The sequence below is a fragment of the Puma concolor genome, chromosome C1, assembly GCF_028749965.1.
Source record: "Puma concolor isolate L17-30 chromosome C1, mPumCon1.1.hap2, whole genome shotgun sequence".
NCBI lineage: Eukaryota > Metazoa > Chordata > Mammalia > Carnivora > Felidae > Puma > Puma concolor.
Genome location: NC_141674.1, coordinates 155,536,749 through 155,556,079, shown reverse-complemented (window position 1 = coordinate 155,556,079; position 19,331 = coordinate 155,536,749). Strand labels below are relative to the sequence as shown.

At 36.6% G+C, this 19,331-nt stretch overlaps 1 protein-coding gene across 6 annotated transcripts in view; it reads right to left on the bottom strand.

Annotated features, from left to right (window-relative positions):
* LOC112861323 (sodium channel protein type 2 subunit alpha) overlaps positions 1 to 19,331 on the bottom strand; it is a 140,548-nt gene that overhangs the window by 45,086 nt on the left and 76,131 nt on the right. For all 6 annotated transcript variants that reach the window (XM_086718795.1, XM_086718792.1, XM_086718796.1 and 3 more), the window contains 3 exons: positions 14,396 to 14,743; positions 10,302 to 10,434; positions 5,750 to 5,988 (listed from right to left, as the gene is read on the bottom strand). In XM_086718795.1, the coding sequence (XP_086574921.1) occupies positions 5,750 to 5,988; positions 10,302 to 10,434; positions 14,396 to 14,743 (720 nt within the window). The remainder of the gene's footprint in view (positions 1 to 5,749; positions 5,989 to 10,301; positions 10,435 to 14,395; positions 14,744 to 19,331) is intronic.

Genomic DNA, 19,331 nt, shown 5'->3' with positions numbered 1-19,331 from the left:
GTCTTCAACTGTTTCCTTATCTTTCACTCTCAGTACTTCTGCGTCACAGAGAGGTAACAGAGGTCAGCCAACCTGAACTTTCTCAGTGTTCCATCTACCTAACTACTTGTATCCAAACCCATGCTTTGCTCTAATTTCTCTGCCTGTGTTCTGTATCTCCTTTGGTCTTCTCAAAGAATTCATCTTCTCAATTAACCTGTAGTTTTAATCTCTTCTTGCTACTGACTGCTTCCAATTGGGATTTTATAGGGAGCAATGGACACTCAGTCCTTCTCTACCACCAGCATCATCAAAGAAACTCTCCTTGAATTCTACTTCCCCTGTTAGCTACCCCCTGTACATCCTCTCCTCCTGGCCCAACTTCTTTAAGAGGTTGGGTATTTGCTATACTCAGTAGTTCCATTTCTTCAACTTTACAACATATCAGTCAACACAACCTGCTTTAACCAATTTCACCAACATAGCCACCAACATCACCATTGCTAAATTCAATTGAAAATTTTGCAGTTATCTTGCTTACCTCTTCAGAAGTTTTTTCACATTGTTTACTGTTCCTTGTTCTTTAAAATATTTTCTGTTCCTGGCTTCAGTGATCCACACCTCCCTGGACACTTCTCAGTTGCTTTTCTTCTAACAAATTATTCGATATTGGATTTCTTCAGAGGTCTCTCTGTCCTGGAAATTCTTACTCTAATTTTCCTTTTACAATAAGTTTACACTTTGAGATTTATTTTTCCATTCAAGCACATCTCCTGAGGTCCAGAAATATATACCCACTTGTTTATTCAATACTTTCATTGAATGGCTATTTTACAGGTATCTCAAATTCAACAGATCCAAAATTCACCTTAAAATTTTCTCTGCACAATCTTGCTTCTCTTTTGATACTAACTCAGTAAATGAACTCACTCTCAAACTTGGTGATTATCTCAGAAACCTGACAGTCTTACTGACTTTTCCAAATATCTCTCGAATACTTCAGGTTGAAATTCATCCATGCAGGCATTACCAGCTTATTCTCCTTTTATTGTTGAGTAGACCTCCATTGTTTGCATATTCTACAGGTATTAAATACTGTGTAACACTTTTTGTTTCTTTTCTAAGCAATCTTTTTGCCACCCAATCATATGTGCTAATCTTTTCATATATTTTACACTTACATACACTGTAAACTCTTGCTTTAAAAAATCAGCTGTCTTTTAAAGAAATTAAGGAAAAAAGACAGTCTTTTCTATTTACCTACATTTTTAAATGTTGCGTGACCATCATTCCCAGATTCAATTTTCCATCTCATATGCTTTTCTCCTTCAGCCTGAAGAACTAACTTCCTTTGGATGTCTTGTAGCACAATTCTGGCACAACTTCTCTGCTTTTGTTCATGTTAAAGTCATTTCACATTAGCTTTTGATGGATAATTTCACTGCAGAATAGTAAGTTAACTTTTTCTTTTTTTCTTTCTTTCATCAGGCCATTTTCTCATGGACTGAATTATTTCTGATGAGATATCAGCCCCAGTCTTCTGGCTGTTTCTAAAAGTTTCTTTTATTTTCAGCAGCTTGACTAAGATTTGCCCAATGTAGTTTAAATTTATCCTTGCTGATGTTCACTGAAATTTTATAATTTAATTTCAAAATGTCTAAATTAATATTTGCCACCAATTTTGAGAAATTTTTGGCCATTGCTTTTTCAAATATTTGTTTTGTTCTACTCTTCACCTTTCTCCTTCTGGGTCTCCATTATGCAAATATTCGACCATTTGATGTTATTTTGCAGATTAGGAAGACTCAGTATACTTTTCTTTTTGGTTTTTCTCTGCCATTCAAATTGGATCATTCTATTGATTTGCTTCAGTTTAGCAACCCTTTCTTCTGTTGTCTGCTTTTTAAAAAACCCATCAAATGAATTTTTCATTTTAAGATTTTTTCTTTTTAGTTCTAAAATGTCTAGATGATTCTTCATTATAGTTTTCATTTTTTCCTGCTCATACTCTCCATCTGTTTATTCTTTATGACCATTTATTTCCTTCAGAGCATTAAACACATTTATAATAGCTCCTCTAAAGTCCTTTTATGTTGATGCTAGCAATTCAGTCATTTCTGGATCTATTTCTATTGAGTGTTTTTTCTCTTAACTAAGACACGTTTTCCTATTTCCTTCACATATCATGCAATTTTTTATGTGATGTGATGTGTTGTAGAGAATTCTGATCAATTATTTTCCTCTGAACAACAATGATTTTTGTTTTATCAGGCAATTAGGTTACAGGTTGGCCACCTGGAATTTATGGTAGCTATGTTTTATATTTGATTAGGGCAGAATGATTTTGGTTTATTCTTTGTCCTAGCTGAATTCTAATTCTTTGGCATAGTCTTTACTTCTGAAGTGCAGACCATGTGGGGTTTCAAAGAAAAGCTTGAAGTGTTTGTTCAGTTTCTCTATCTTGGTTGGCTTCAAATTCTAAACTCTGTTGTGAGGTGTCCCTTTTTATTCTATTTTTTGGAACTGTTTGCAAAGGATTGGTGTTAATTCTTTAAAACTTTGATAGAATTCACCAATAAAACTATCTGGGCCTAGGCTATCCTTGTAGGAGTAGTTTGTTTTTTTTTTTCTAATCCAATTTTTACTTACTACAGGTTTTTTCAGATTTTCTATTTCTTCTTGACTTAGTTTCAGTAGTTTGTTACTTTCTAGGAATTTTTCCATTTCATGTAGGCTATTAATTTGTTGGCATAAATTATTCATACTACTCCTTAAACTTTTGTTTATGTAAGGCCCATAGTGATGTCCCCTATCCATTCCTGATTTATTTTAAATTTTTATTAAAATTTTTTAATGTTTATTTATTTTTGAGAGAAAGAGAGAGAGAGAGAGAGAGAGAGAAACAGTGTGAGTGGGGGAAGGCAAAGGGAGAAAGGGAGACACAGAATCTGAAGCAGACTCCAGGCTTTGTACTGCCAGCTAAGACGCAGGGCTCAATTTCACAGACATGGGGCTCAAACTCACGAACTGTAAGATCATGACCTGAGCTGAAGTTTGATGCTTAACTGACTGAGCCTCCCAGGCACCCCATTCCTGACTTTTTTTTATAAGTCTAGGTGAAGATTTATCATTTCTGCCGATCTTTTCAAAGAGTCATCTTTTAAAATGTTTATGTATTTATTTTGAGAAAGAGAGAGAAAGAGAGACAGCGTGAGAGGGGGAGGGGCAGAGAGAGAGAATCCCAAGTAGGTCCATGCTATCAGTGTGGACACCAACGCAGGGCTTGATCTCACAGAACTGTGAGATCATGACCTAGCTGAAATCAAGAGTTGAACACTTAAAACGACTGAGCCGCCCAGGCACTCCATTTTTCATTGATTTCTAATTTAATTCCATTTTTGTCAGAAAAGTATTTTGTATGATTTCAATCTTTTTAAGTTTATTGTGGTTTATTTTATAACCTAACATATAACCTATCCTGGGTAATGTTTTATATGTCTTGAGAAGAATGTGTATCCTGTCCATATATTTTCCACTATTCCATGATTCATCTCAAAATGCAATTCTTGCCTTCCTTAACACATAAAGACAAGTTCCACTTTGAATTGTCCATTTGTTATTTTTGTCTTTCCAGCATCTACTCTCCTAGAAATGTCAGATTTAGATTTTTTTTTCTCTTTATAATCCACTCATTTACTCTGTCTTCAGTGATAAGAAATGGTACTGGTGTACTCAAATAGGGTATTCTAACTCTAGAATAAGAGTAACTAACTGGCTTAGAAATAGTCGTGTAACTACAACCAGGCCAACAATATTCTACTCTTAGACCTTTGTTAAAGTAACTAGTTAGGAAGCACAATCCTTCTGCTCAGGTGTAAGATAAAAGTTGGTAGAATGCTGCCATCAATAGAATACCCAGCCAGAGATGAAGGAAACATATTGGGAAGAAGTAGGGTCAGAAAATGACTCCCAATGACATTGCTGGAGAACCAGAATCTAGATAGGTGAAAACATGGAGCTGTGCCCAAATGGACATTAGCTACTTGAGGTAATGAATTCCCTTTATTTTTGCTTATTCCCATTTGAGTTGTTTCCTAATATCCACCTCCATAAAGTTTCTTTCATCCATTTCTCATTTTTTAGAAATAATGTTGAAGAGGTTCTTATATAGGTGAAAATTTGGACTAGGTAATGTTATTGTCCTTTCCTACCCTCCAGTTCTATGATTTCTGACCACAGTTTGTAGGAGTCTCTGAAATAGCTTTCAGAGTCTCTGAAATAGTGTTCAGACCTCCCATTGTTCTGCCAATTTCTCATGGGTACAGTTGCCCCAACTGTAAAATACAGACAATCATAGTATCTACCTTAGGACTGAATTTATGGGAACCTAGAAAGAGGGAGCTCATGTAAATTTCATTTCTCAGGTTGGGAGGTGCATGAGAACTTAAGCCACTTACATTGGTATCAATATATTTTTGTTGCCTGAATTTATTCATTTTGTTTATGTTTTTAATGTTTACTTAGTTTTGAGAGAGAGAGAGAGGGAGAGAGAGGAAGAGAGTGAGAGTGAGTGGGGGGAGGGGCAGATGGAGGGGGACAGGATCCGAAGTGGGCTCTGCACTGACAGCAGAGATCCCGACATGGGGCTTGAACTTAGGAACTGTGAGATCATGACCTGAGCCAAAGTCGGATGCTTAACAGACTGAGCCACCCAGGTGCCCTCATTTTGTTTCTCAGTGGAAGATCACTTTCCTTTCTATCCCTCTACCATATAGCCAGTGAATGTTAACACAAATTTTTAAGTGAAAATGTATGCAAAAATTCATCATTATAAATTCGTAAATTTACGGGAAAAATTCACACAGAAATAATCTCTATGTGATATTTCCTCCCAAAAGAATTCATCTTCAGGTGTTTATAAATTATATTTCAAAATTATCTAACTTGGTATATTTTACAGTTTGATTGACAAATGTAGTCATGTTCTTAAGAATCTATTCCAAATACCTGAGAAATACACAGAATCTTGTTATCATAGACCAATGTCCTCTATAATTCATAATCATTTTTCTTTTTTTTTTTTTAATTTTTTTTTTCAATGTTTGTTTATTTTTGGGACAGAGAGAGGCAGAGCATGAACGGGGGAGGGGCAGAGAGAGAGGGAGACACAGAATCGGAAACAGGCTCCAGGCTCCGAGCCATCAGCCCAGAGCCTGACGCGGGGCTCGAACTCCCGGACCGCGAGATCGTGACCTGGCTGAAGTCGGACGCTTAACCGACTGCGCCACCCAGGCGACCCTCATTTTTCTTTTTAAATTTATTTATTTATTTTGAGAGAGAGAGAGAGACAGAGAGGGACAGAGAGAAGCAGAGAGAGAGGAGGAGAGAGAGAATCCCAAGCAGGCTCCGCACCAGCAGCACAGAGCCTGACATGGGGCTCGAACTCACAAACCAGGAGAGGATGACCTGAGCTGAAACCAAGAGTGGGATGCTTAACCAACTAAGCCACCCAGATGCCCTATAATAATCTTTCTAATGGATGGGCAATTTAAATTTAATTCTAAATCAAATTGTACGTAAAATTTTTAATTCTTTCCCACTCCTTAACTGTAGCAATATATTTTTTGTTGTTGAAAAAGGGATGTTAAACTTTTGCTGTCCAGGTTTACATGGCCAATTAATTCATATTTAACTTGAGGGCGATATATGAAATTCCTTAAAGCAATCATGAACTCTTTCAGTGGGAAGAGGAACCCTCAGTGAGTCTTACCAGGTTTCCGACTGACAGCACGCTGCTGAATTGCTCCGTCATAGGATAATGCTCCATGGCCATGAAAAGAGTATTTAAGACAATGCAGATGGTGATGGCCAGGTCAACAAATGGGTCCATCACAACCAGGTTGACGAGATGTTTCACCTTTAACCATGGTTTACAGCAATCCCAAATCAAACACATGTTAGCAAATTTGTACCAGCAGGGTGGGCATTTCTGTCTGGATTCTTCAAGTTCTGGAAAAAAAAAAGTTACAATACTCATGAAAACTGCTTACTTTCTATTAAGCAGCATTTGGTTTAAATTGAAAGTGAATTTTTAGAAATCTAAAGTTGTCAAAAGGCCTTAATGGGTTAATCTGGTTGTGGAACAGGTTTCACCTATCATAGTTTTGCTGTAGAAAACATGGCCACAAAAAGGCTAGTGAACTTTCCAAATCTATTTTGGCTAAACAGAATTTCTAAGATTCTATCTGCAATATTAAACTGTCTGAAAATTATCTTCAAGGATATCCAAAACTAATGGGTAGGACTTGGGTTAAGCTCATCCATGTTCCAGATAGAGCCAGATGCATATATGTTATCAAAGAATCCCTCTCAGGAGATGTCTTAAAATCTTTATCAGTTATCATACTGAATCTCAGTTTCTTGGATTAGGTATGTGTTTTGAGGCAAAATGAGATATTTTTTGTCAGTGTCACCAGTCTTAGTTAAAAAGTTTCCAGATAAGCCTTGTAAATACAGACTTGCATACTGAACTCATCAAGATTGTTTTTCTCTATATTTCATTATTTAACTAGAGGGCACAAAAGAAGAGAAAATATGTACCTTAAGGAACTGGGATACTCACTGTTAGCATAAATCAATGTTTCAACTGGGACTTATGTGCTACTGGTAAAATACAAGAGGATTTTCGGTGGAACATATGTAGAACTCATAAATTTTCATGGTGTGAATTTATTTTAATGTATTAAAATGTGTAATTATCGTATCAAGCCTATAAAATTTCATATCAACATACATTATTTAAGAAAAAGGTACAATGGTTTCAAGAAGCATTTCAACTAAAAAATAGGAGAGAGAAGAGAGATTGCACAGCTGTTTAAGGTGATATTCAAAATACTGAAACTTGGTAAATACTGGCAAAGAATTTTGGAGAATTAGGAAGTGGGAGATTACTATCTTCTTGGGTAAGATGTTCTTTTAATAAACTCTTGAGTGGGAAAAGACTGGAGAACTTGTTTTCTGCCCGTGTTATTGCTTCACACCTGATTACCTGCTCTGCTAAATATGAGACCACCATTTCTTACCACTAAAGTAGAGGGAAAGATTCTTTTTTCATTCATGACATATTTGACTCTGATCAGTTACCTTAGTATTACTATAGTAGCAACTGTAATATCCCTCCAAACCTGGTATAATTTACTAGAAGCTAAACTTTGTGGGAGAGAAAACAGCATATGGAATTGGTAAACATGACCACAGCTAATGATTTTTTTGTTTTGCTGATAAACATTCACTATTAGCTAATGCTGTAAGTTTACCACTTCCCTCTAGGAGATTAATTTCCCAATTATTTTTAACAGAAGTCTATTGGAGGTAGATTCTTCAGTTATCTCTTTAGGTATTAAAATTCTTCAAGTGCACAGTTTATTCTATTTCTCTTAATATGTAATTGTGTAAATAATAAAGAAGAGTTGAGGTATAAATCAAAGGCAAGACATAATTATTAATCACCAGTTATTGCATAGATGCTTTTAAGACTCCTACATAACATCATGCTTATACTGAAAATAAAAAGATGTCATTTACAGTAAATAACAAAAGAGAAATGAAATAATGACTCTTGGTCTATGTGTAGTCAGAATAAGTTATTTTTTAAAATGCTACTTGTCATTCAGTAGATAAAAAGAAGCAAACAGGAATTGTGTAGAAAAAAAAATATACCAGAGAAAAGTTCAAAAGGGAAAATTCATCCAGTGTTGCTCATCTTGACACCAGGAAAAAGTGGAGCAAAGTTGTTTTAGTTCTAAAATAAAATCATTCAATTATTCATGCCAAAGAGAGAGAGAGAGAGAGAGAGAGAGAGAGAGAGAGAGAGAATGACAGGAGAGAGGGAGACAGAGACAGAGAAAAATAATCTTACATTTTAAAACAAAACAAAGCACTCATGAAAGAACGACAGCCATTTCTCCATTATTCCTGTGTGGATTATCCGCAGTGGGATTCATTTACATCCCAGTTTAGATATTTTGTTGGCTCTCCTCAATTCCTCAGGTGTTTGTAGCTTTCCCTCTCACTATCCTTCCCATGGATGTGACCAGGAAACATTTCTATGCGGTTTTTGCATTTAAAACTTGAAAACCAAACAATTTCATTAAATAGGAGGCTATTCATTACCATGGACAATGGAGACTTGACTGTAGTTCAAAAGAAGGAAAACAAAAGATGCCAGCCAGCTGGATCAACAAGCCTGGTTCCAAAAAAAAAAAAAGGTAAATTAAACCATGATTAGCTTTGAAGGAAGATCCCCAAATAAGCAAATTATGTCAACTTAAGAAACCTTTCTACTGTTAGCAGGAACAAAAATAGGAAGGACCATATTAAAGACAGCTCTAGTATGCATGTGTATGTGAAGTATTGCTAACAAACAACATAGATCAATGCCACATTCCATATAGCCAACGAAAAACAGAATGAAAATGTTGCCATTGTCCCTCACAAAAGTATAAAGTCACAAAGCTCTGCAGATATTAAACCAAACACTCAGTCTCCTGCTTCCTGAATTATACATATTTCTAGGACATCCTAGGCAACTCCATTGAGATACATTTCAATGGAGAGCCATTTGGGTGCACTCATTTTGAACTCCATATCTTAATTAGTGGACAAGTCCAATCTTGTGGTGGATTGATGCTTTTCAAGTAATTTCTTATGTCAGCTCAAACTTAATGGTATCAGAAGTGCAAAGTAGGACTGTTGATTTAGACTTACCCTGTCTCCTTCTCTACTTCTTGCTTTAGGGAGCAGACATGCTGCTGACATCGGTAGCAGAACCACTGGCAGCTTCCTCTCAGTGGTTTTGCTATGGCAAGGAGCAGAAGACCAGAGAATCTTCAAAAGATTTACCTGGAGGGACAGGGAGGAGCAAGCTACTGGCAGCTGGGGGAGAAGAGGGAGTGCAAGCTAACGCAGGCGAGGTTGGAGAAGAACGTACTGAGTTTAATATTCCATAGAAATCAGTGAAAAGATTTCTGATACTGCAGTAGGATATTATAGAAATTGGGTCTTGTAATATTGACATGGCTGTGATATATTCGGCCATCTACACTGTGAGTTTTTCCTGGCTGTGACTTTTAGGCTTTGGTACTGGTATTAGTATCAAAGGATCTTTGCATTCAGACTAGAAAAGAATTATTCCAAGAATCCATCCAATACCAAGAGAAACTATAACTAACAATAAGAAAGCCATGTGCCTATGCCTCATCTCTCATTCACCATCTCTCTCTTTTTTTTTTCCTTTGACATGTCTACACACACATACACACACACACACACACATACAGCTTGGGAGAGGGCAGAAAGAGGGAGTTATAACAGAGATAGGGAGAGAAGGGAGAAGGGGGTAAGGGAGGAGGATAGAATATATTTTATATGAAAGTATTTTCCAAGTAGTTGAAGTTGATAGTTCATATTTAAATTCACTTACAGCATGGAAAGACACAAATGTGAATTAACAAAAACAATGAAAATAAAACAATAATGATAATATTTATTAACTGCCTTCTAAATTCAGATACATAGGTGCTTTATATATGATGTCTCAATTCTTACAACAATCTTATGCCTAAACTTCATTATCTGCATTTTACTGATGGAAAAACTGTGGTTTAGAGTCATAAATTAACACATTTAACATGTAGCAGAGCCAAGAATTGATCACAGATCAAGCTGTCCCCAAAGTCTTTATTTTGGCATTATAAGGTCCAGACGTCTAAACAATATGTTAACCACTCAGAAATATAATCTGCAGCTAAATAAAGAGATGATATATTGTAATATTCTGGTCAGAGAGAGGCAAGAGTAGTTCTAAAAATTCTTTAAAAAAATGCTTCAAAGAGGTAATATAGAATCCTAATCCACATTTTTAATTTATATTTCTGGTTAAATACAAGGACTTTATAACTTGTGTCTTAAGCAGTTAATACAATTCAAATGGGTTAGCATCATCATGAAAATAAATATTTATAATGTTACTCTTTTCATTGTCATGCACACAACAAGCTTCAACAGTTTAGAATTTAATCTACAAAAGCAGTATTCCAAGTATATCTTGAATTTGCATTAGCTTCCTGGAGACTAAATGTAAAAATCTATTCGAGATAATACAATCTATGTGTTGTATGTGGATTTTACTTTTATCTGGTAAGAGATATAATGCTGGTATGGTATAAGGTCAGGAAGAATTTTCTTGGAATTTATGGAAGTATTTTGTTTTCATCATTACCAAAGCACCACCAAGTAGCTCTGCTGTAAGGCTTTTGACGTACCTTCCATAGTGTTGGTCAAAATACTAGCTAGACTCATTGCTCTTTGCCTTGCCGTAGGATCTTCCAGCAAGTCCATGGAAACATGGTAAGAACTGGATCGTCTCTTTCTTAGTTCTGTTTCAGTAGTTGTGCCCTGAAAATAAAATTTCAGATAAAATAACTATTACTCTTAAGGGTAGCAAAACCCGAAGTGTTCCTATAATAGGTGCTGCTAAACTAAATGTCCACCAGATGAGAATAGCTCATTAAGACATTGCTGGAATCATCATTCTTGGGAAGTGTTTGAAAGCCCATCAGATTCTCACCCTTCAGGGATGCCTGGGTTTGCAATCAAGCTGGACTTTAATTCCTCCCCCTTGGAGCTTTTGACTGGAGGGATCATGCCTACCATCATACAGATGACTTTTAGCATTTCAATCAATCTTACCTAGGACTTCAGATTCAAGCTCATTGTTCCTTGATTTACCCTCAGGTTGAATTATTAGACCTTTATAGACACATATTCATGTGGTTTAATGTATGGAAAGAAGTTTTAAGGTTTCCCTAATACTCATCAGTAACAGTTCCTCTAAAATGTGAATTCCACTTGTAAAATGTTTTTGTTCATCATCAACAGGTAGCATTTCCTAACATCTTTAACAATAAAAGTAAAATATTAGAACTAATCTGCAACTGTCTTACATTTACAAAACAACTCCAAAAAAAACCCACAAAACAACCCATATCCTTGGCACTGAAACTCTAATTTAAGGCAATAACACCAATTTTAGGAACTTTGATTTTTAACCATGCTAAAATGATTTGATGATTTTCTATTCCAAAATAAACTCACCAAGATTCAACATGGGTGGAAATTTATTCCTACTTTAGGAGATCAAACAATGAAATTAATTATCACAGGAAGAAAGGGCAAAACTCATACTTTTCAAATGCAGATCTGAGGGCCAATAACAAATAAGTCATTTTTAGTTCTCTGAGGATTCTCCCTATTTCTGAAAAAGCAATATGAGTCCTGTTCATCTACTTTGACTTTACTGTGGGATGAGTAATATTATGTTATTAATCTGCATACCTGTAATGTAGACATATTCAAAAGCAAAGTTTCCACTTAACTGATATGATTGCCATTAATGGCGATAAACATCTATACAGGTCACTCTAAAAGTAATTTTTCATAGAAGAGAAATAAAATTAATGAGAAAAAATAACCCTTCTCTGATGAAACTAAAGCTCTTTAAATCAAAAGGTTATCTCTCAAAAATTAAAATATTTGGCCTGGTCAGAGAAACAATGTCTTGAGAAAAAAAAAGTCACTTACAGTTCATCTAGTCTCTTTTGCTCTACAGAGAACTATACGTGCAATCCTAGATCTGTCTAATCTTTAATGATAGATTTCTGAACCTCTAATGATATTACTGAGGAAATTCTTAAGTTAAATTGCTTCCATTGAATTTATGTATAGAGGATACTGTGTGCTTTGGAGGGGGTCATTTGCCTTCAGCTGTTTCTTTTCTTTTTCTTTTTAATTTTTAAATGTTTATTTATTTTTGAGTGAGAGAGAGAGGAAAGAGTGTGAGCAGGGGAGGGGCAGAGAGAGAGGGAGACACAGAATCCGAAGCAGGATCCAGGTTCTGAGCTGTCAGCACAGACCCCCATGTGGGGCTCGAACCCACAGACCCCAAGATCACAACCTGAGCTGAAGTCAGATGCTCAACCGACTGGCCACCCAGGCGCTTTCAGCTGTTTATTTTCTATTCTCATTTCCCCCTCTGCAGTCTCTGAAAACCTACTCCTTCATCTACACCTTCAGCTCCAGCTGCACCACAGGGTGCTTCTCAGCACCTGACCACAGGATTGAAGAATGGACAGGACAGAGGGGGAAATAAAAGGATCTCGCTAAGCTCTGCTTCAAATGGGTTCCAAATTGCCTTCAGAGATTTATCCTACCCTCTCTGATAGGGCAGGAGTCTTATAGTAATTACTGAAAATGCTATTTTCTGAGATTCTCTTTGTATTTATGCAAAAAAGTTGTGGATTTGTTTTTGTTTGTTCAATTAACATTTATCAAGATCAGTGATGCTCATACTTTACTATGTGTAAGAATCATGTGGGATGCTTGTCAAGGAAGGACTTTCCCTGACTTGGTTCTCTTCAGTCTTTTAGTCTGAGTAAGTCTCAATCGGCCCAGGAATCTCCATTTTTTTTTTTCCCTTAAATCACTTTATTGAGGAATGACTGACATGTAAAAAGCCATATATATTTAATGTATGCAATTCAATGAGTATACACTCATGAATTATCATCACTATCAAGCCCACAAACAACTTCAACATCTTCCAAAGTCTCCTCCCACACCCTTTATTATTGTTGTTGTTGCTGTTATTATTTGTGAGAACACTTAACACAAGATCTATCAGCTTCGCAAAATTTTAAGTATACAATACAGTATCATTAGCTTATAGGCACAATGCTCCACAAATATCCAGAACTTATTTATCTTGGTTAATGAAAATTTTGTACCCTTTGACCATCAAACTCACAGAAGCAGAGCAGAATGGTGGTTGCCAGGGGTTGGGGGAGAGGGAAATGAGGTATCTCCATTTTTAAGAAGCATTCCAGGGAATTCTGATGCAGGTAGTCTGAGTGTGAAGTAGTATATTTTGAGCAACACTGGATTAAAATGAAAATGTTTACCTCCTTAGCAATTTCTTATTGTCCATTTAAGAAAGTTAAAAAAAAAATCAAAGGAAGGCAATACTGAAGAATGGATAGAATGTAGGTTTAGTAGCCAGCATACCTGGGGTCAAATCTTAGTTCCACCATGCACAGGCCTCAGTTTCCTCCTCTGTAAAATGGGGATAATATTAGTAACTATGATAAAGGGTTGTGGTGAGGACTTAATGAACTAATACATGTAAAGTGCTCTGGACAGTGTCTGGTACACAGCTACGCTTATTTTTTAAGAGACGTTGATATTCTTTCTCCATTCTTCCTGGTTCCTTCACTGCAGAGTTCTACTTTTTCACGATTTTATCTGAATCCAGGAAGCTTGGACATTTCTTTGGGAGAAAGTGGGGGCAGAGGCCATGGGAAAAAAAGTGATCAATGGCTATTTCTGTAACCCAAGTTAAGAAGTTCCTCTACTAGGTGACTAAAAGCTGACTCTGTATGATTTTATTGTGGCTTAAAGAGCTTGTCCAACTATAATAAATGCGATTGTATTAAAAAAGGCATACAAAGAAGATTTTAATATGATTTGGCAAACTATAAAATACAACCAAATGACATGGCTTGAATACTTTTATGTCAGCGACTAAATTCTTACTTAATACTAAAGCTTAAAAGCACCTTACGTTTTACAAATGAAAATGTCAATAATATATCCTTATTATACCCTTATCCTAATATATACTTCAGTCAAAACTCTTTTTTATATTCTTGACTTACAGTCTCTTTGTTTACATAAAGAAATCATGATAGTAATATAGAAAATCGAAATCTGTTCTAAAAATGACAATACATGACCCTACCAGGTACTTTGAGTGACTTCTTTGCCACACAAAGGTACAATGGCTGGGGTCGTTTGAGTGGGTGCTAAACATGTTACAGTACTCTGACCTGCAAAGAAAAAGAATGTTGCAGGGCGGGATTTAGATGTCTTTAATGATAGTATCTACTTCAAGTGAAGTATCAAATTCTCCTTTTGATGGAACAGTAGTAACAAGATCCTTAAGCTGAGTATATAATCTCTTGCATCTCATTCTATCATATTAATGTTCTATTATATTAATTAAACATTATGTTTGATAAGTTATTGCTGTGCTTTTTGGCAAGTTTCACACGCCTGGGCCTCTGAGTATATCTTTTTCTTCTTCCCGTTTTATGATGAATACTTCTATTTAGATTTTATGAGACCCAACCTGTATAATTTGTAGAAAACTCTAAATAGAACAATTTGACAAAAGAAGTTCACAGCTGGACTGAACCAACCCTAACGACTGACCTTACAAAATTCTTGCGTGTGGAAATAAACCATCCTCCCGCCTACACCACACAGGTCCCTTCCCAGTGGCTGCAGTTTTCACTGGCCTCACCTCTGGAAGGAGTTGTCCAGCTGGAGACGTGAGAGCAGAAGGCCCCCCCACCAGGGACACCACTCCGTTGCAATCCACGGCGCTGTGCATCTTCCCGTTCACCGGCAGAATGGGGAGTACCCGGGAGGCGCGGCTGGCCTGGCTGACGTTGCTGTGACGCCGCTCTCCGTGTCGGTGTGGCACAAACAGAGAGTCTCTCCGGCTGTCATTGTCTTCAAAGGTGCTGTGCTCATCATCGGCAAAGTCATTCTCAGAGCCAATATCCTTCGCTCGACCTCTGAAACTGAAAAGGCTCGCCCTACTGTTGCGTCTCGGAGAGAAAAGGGAGCCACGGATGCTCAATAAAGACTAGGAATAACAAGAAAGCAAACGAAACACAGATGAAAGGAGTTAAGAGCGGTCATTCAGAAATACGTGAGACTTAACTTGTTGTTTCAGATTTGTTGACTTGCTTAAGGCCAAGTCATTGGATGAGTGGAACCATGGGACCCTGTGCTCACTGCTCGTGGTGTTCTGGCACTCTCTGCTAGGCCCACCTCTTTTTGATTTGCTTTCCCTTTTTCTCCCTTCCTTCATTTTTTTAATTTTCCGCCATTTTCTTCTATTTTACACATGCCTTAAGACAGTCACAAATACCCCTCAACATTGTTTTGTCCTAGAACAGATTTTTGGCACTAGAACAGATTTTTTTTGCTAGACCCTATTCTAGAAGCCAGCCTCACTTAACAAGCCAATGGAAAGCAATTGCATATACACCTACATTTAGATCCTTTGAAGCCAAAAATACACCAAGAGCTCACTAGCGACCACACCCTGATGCAGACCTTACCACAGAGGAAAATAAAATCAAGCTTGCTGGTAAGTCTGTTTAATTATAGTACAAGAAGCAGCTTTCCCCCTTCCCTTTGCATATTTTATAAAGTCTTCATGAATAAATTAAACAAATCAAGCTGAGAACTTTATGATTCATTCCCTGATTTTCACTCTTCTGTCTCTCAAGAAATCTGAAGAGTACCATATTCACAAAAACCTGGTTTTCACTAAGTATTTGGTCACAGTCATTACCCAGGTTTCTAAATGGCTACATTGTCACTGCCACCATGCAGTTTACCTTGATTCTTAAGCATAGCAGCCTTGAACACAGTTAATCACTTCCTGTTTATTACTAGTCTACGTTTATAACTTTACTGTGGTAAACACTTTTTGCTCATCGGATATCCACTTCTCCTTCTTCTGTCAACAGTATCCTGATTATCCTTGACAATAATGTTGAGGCAAGACCATGACCCAGGCCTAGCCAATGAGGGTATTCCATAGAGAATCGTGTAAAGATGGGCAGGGGACCCTGCTTGGTCCATTGACAGCCACTTCTTTCTTTTACAATTGTTGGGAAAAGAGGTGCATTTTCAATTGGGGGTGCTAAGAATATTGACTAGAAGTTTGAACTTGCAGTGGGAATCTTGCCACTGTGTTGGAGAAACCCGGGCTGAAATATGGAGAAATGCTTGGCCATAACGTGTTTTGAGCCCTCGAATCCAGCTATGCCCAAAGCTACTCACAGATATTATCTATCTGATTTAATCAGGTCTCTTTTTATTTAGGCTGACTTGAGTTAGAGTTCTATGATTATTAATAGAAAGAATACTGATTTCATCATTTCAATATTATTAGTTTGATCTTTTTCTCTCCAAAGGATTTAAAGCTAACTAAAATTATTTTGTACCTATATACAGTTCATATTCCCTGACCAACAAGTCTGCTTTTGATTTTCTTTTTAGCTAAAGAATAATGTTTCTCAGTAACGTCAGTAAACATCTACAAAACATTTATAAACTTTAAACACTCTCTTATGTTATGGGATTCTATTCATTTACACAAAGAAGCACATTTACTTATTTTTTAATGTTTCTTTACTTTTGAGAGGGAGAGAGAGAGAGCCCACACACAAGCTAGGGAAGGACAGAGAGAGGGGGGAGACACAGAATCCAAAGCATGCTCCAGGCCCCGAGCTGTGAGCACACAGACCAATGCGGGGCTCAAACTCACAAACCATGAGATCACGACCTGAGCCGAAGTCAGATGCTCAACTGACTAAGACACCCAGGTGCCCTCACAAAGAAGCACATTTAAAGAGACTGATCTGCTCCTCCAACAGAAGTCATTTCTACTTTTCCTGTTCCCAAATTTTTTCATCTTAGTTCCAACTTCATTAGTAAAATTCTTTCTTTCCTTTATTGTTTTCCATACAAGTAATTATTTTTAAAATTTCTCTTAGACTACCCAATTTCTTTCATCTCCTTTTGCTCTTTTCACAAGGTATTTTGATTTAGCTATAAAAACATAAGAATTACAGGATCTGTGACATACTGGTTATTGTCAGCTCAAAAGATAAGAAATGCTTGGCAATAAGAAATAAGGTAGAAATTATATGTATCACTCTTACTAAGAGTTTATATTTTAGCTATAAGTACTCCATTCAGAGCCAATAGAAGGATTGGAGGGAGATATGTTATAAAATTGCACACAAAGTTTCTCCAAGTTCAAAGGTGAATTATGCCATACAAGAGCACAGTTTACATGAGATGGCTGTATGAAAAACGATTGTGCCCCATCCGCTAGCATCAACTTTTACTGCTTGCATTAATTATATGAATCCATAACAATCAAATGCTGCACTGTAAATAAAGGATGGCCAATAAGAAAACTCTGCCATAACAAATGAATCTCTAAAAAGCAAAACTTAAGAAGGCCGACTATATCTTGTAAAGGTTTCAAAATAAAATGTCCAGATTGTCTTGAGACTTGATTAGAGACTGTTCTCTTGATTTCTTTCTCTCCCCTCTCCCATACTAAAAAATCAAACTGAAGCCTAAGAAATATTTCATACAATCCACCTACTATACTGAAAAATTATAATCTTGCAATAAAAGCCTACATTATATATACTATATATGTATATAATATATATATTAATATGAAAGTATAAATGGTTACCAACACAATTGCCTTTCCATCATGTTACCACAAAACAATAGTTTTAATACTTTGGGGTCTTGGGCTTTCAAAAAATCTAAAAATGGACCTTTCATCACTGTACCCAGGTTAAGAACTTCTACCTCGCTTGATATTTTCAGTATTACTTCCAGGGATTTGGAGAGTGGGATTAGTATAAATTCAGGATTCTCCCTGTCTCTCTCCCCTCTTCCTCCCTTTCTCTTTCTCTCCCTCTTCCTCTTTCTCTCTGCCTCTCCATCTTCTTAGCTATTTGTTTGACTACTTATCAGATAAAAGGAAAGTCTTAAAGTCTTTCACTTTTTAAAAATACGGATACCATTTAAGAAACAAGTATCAGTGTGAGCCAGATGGTGCATGTTGTATAAGTCAGTGATCACTTATCATGCCCAGCTAGCTAGGAAATAGTTACAAAGAAGACAGTACTGGGGAAATCCATGAGCAAAATTTATAGAAATAAGCAGGTCAAAACTTAACCTTTTCAGGCTTCATGATTTCACCTAGAATTAGTTCTACTGGATTTGAAATAAAGCAAATTAAAGAGACTCTCTGTGGCACCTGGTGATTTGCTCTTTCAAATTTGGGCAATTTTACCTCTAGTAAAATTTATTTTATTTTGAAACCCCTTCCCTCTCTCCCTCCTTTCCTCCTTCTCTCCCTTCCTTCCTTTCTCTCTTCCTCCTTCTCTTCCTTCCTTCCTTTCTCTCTTCCTTCCTCTCTCCCTTCCTCCCTTTCTACCTTCTTCCTTTCCTTTCTTTCCAAAATGAAGATGCTGTAAAAAGGGAATCTGATTTTTAAGGAATTCACATTTATTAAGATTAATGTCTCCACTAATTAAATCATAATGATTATGACAACATGAACGAGAATGAGTATAAAATGCAGATATTAAAACCAAATTCTATTTTAAATATGAACTAAACCCCACTAATCCTTTAATCTATCCCATGTCATAATGTTATTTGGACTTGGAATGAATCAAGTTAACCTATAAAAATTTTACACCTATTAAATATAAGTTTTTGTGAGACTCTATACTACAAAATGTATGAAGAACAACTAAAATCCTATATATTAATTTTTTAGTGAAATCAAATGGTAAGTTGCCTTATCAGTTTTCTTAAATACTCTTTCAGGTTGGGGTGATAAAGTGGAAAGTTCAGGTGGCTCAGTGTCATATCAAATTTGAATACCACCTGAACCCTTAATAACTATATGACATTGGGCAGTTATTAATTTCACAGGGCCTGATAAATAGTGAAAGTAATATGACGCAGAGCTGTTGGTATTAATTATGATAATGTAAAAAGAATGCCAAGACTAAAACAAGCACTTGGCAAAGGATACAGCCTTCTCTTTCTTTTCACATCTGTAGTTTGGGGTGATGATTATGGTACCTGCTCAGGGCTGCAGTGACAGATTTAAACAAATTTATATCGAAAGCTGCAATGCACTTTGTCTATCATTGTTGTTCTTTTTAAAAAAAATTTTAATGTTTATTTATTTTTGAGAGAGAGAGCTGAGGAGGGGCAGAGAGATAGAGGGAAACATAGAACCCGAAGCAGGCTCCAGGCTCTGAGCTGTCAGCACAGAGCCTGATGTGGGGCTTGAACCCACGAGACGTGAGATCATGACCTGAGCCGAAGTCCGGTGCTCGACCGACTAAGCCACCCAGGCGCCCCTATCTATCAGTGTTGTTCTAATTGTCTTTGTTACTGTACAGATACTAAGGTTTCACCACTGGTGAAATTGTCTTCTGAGAACCCATATTCCTGGTAATTCTCTTGGTAATTTCAAAATTTAAGGATCCTAAATTTCAAAGTTTCCACAGCTTGTGTTAGTACATAAGCCACAGGCATCCAGTGAACATTTACTGCACTGTAGAATCAAGGTATTCTTTCAGGGCGAATCCCACATTAAACAT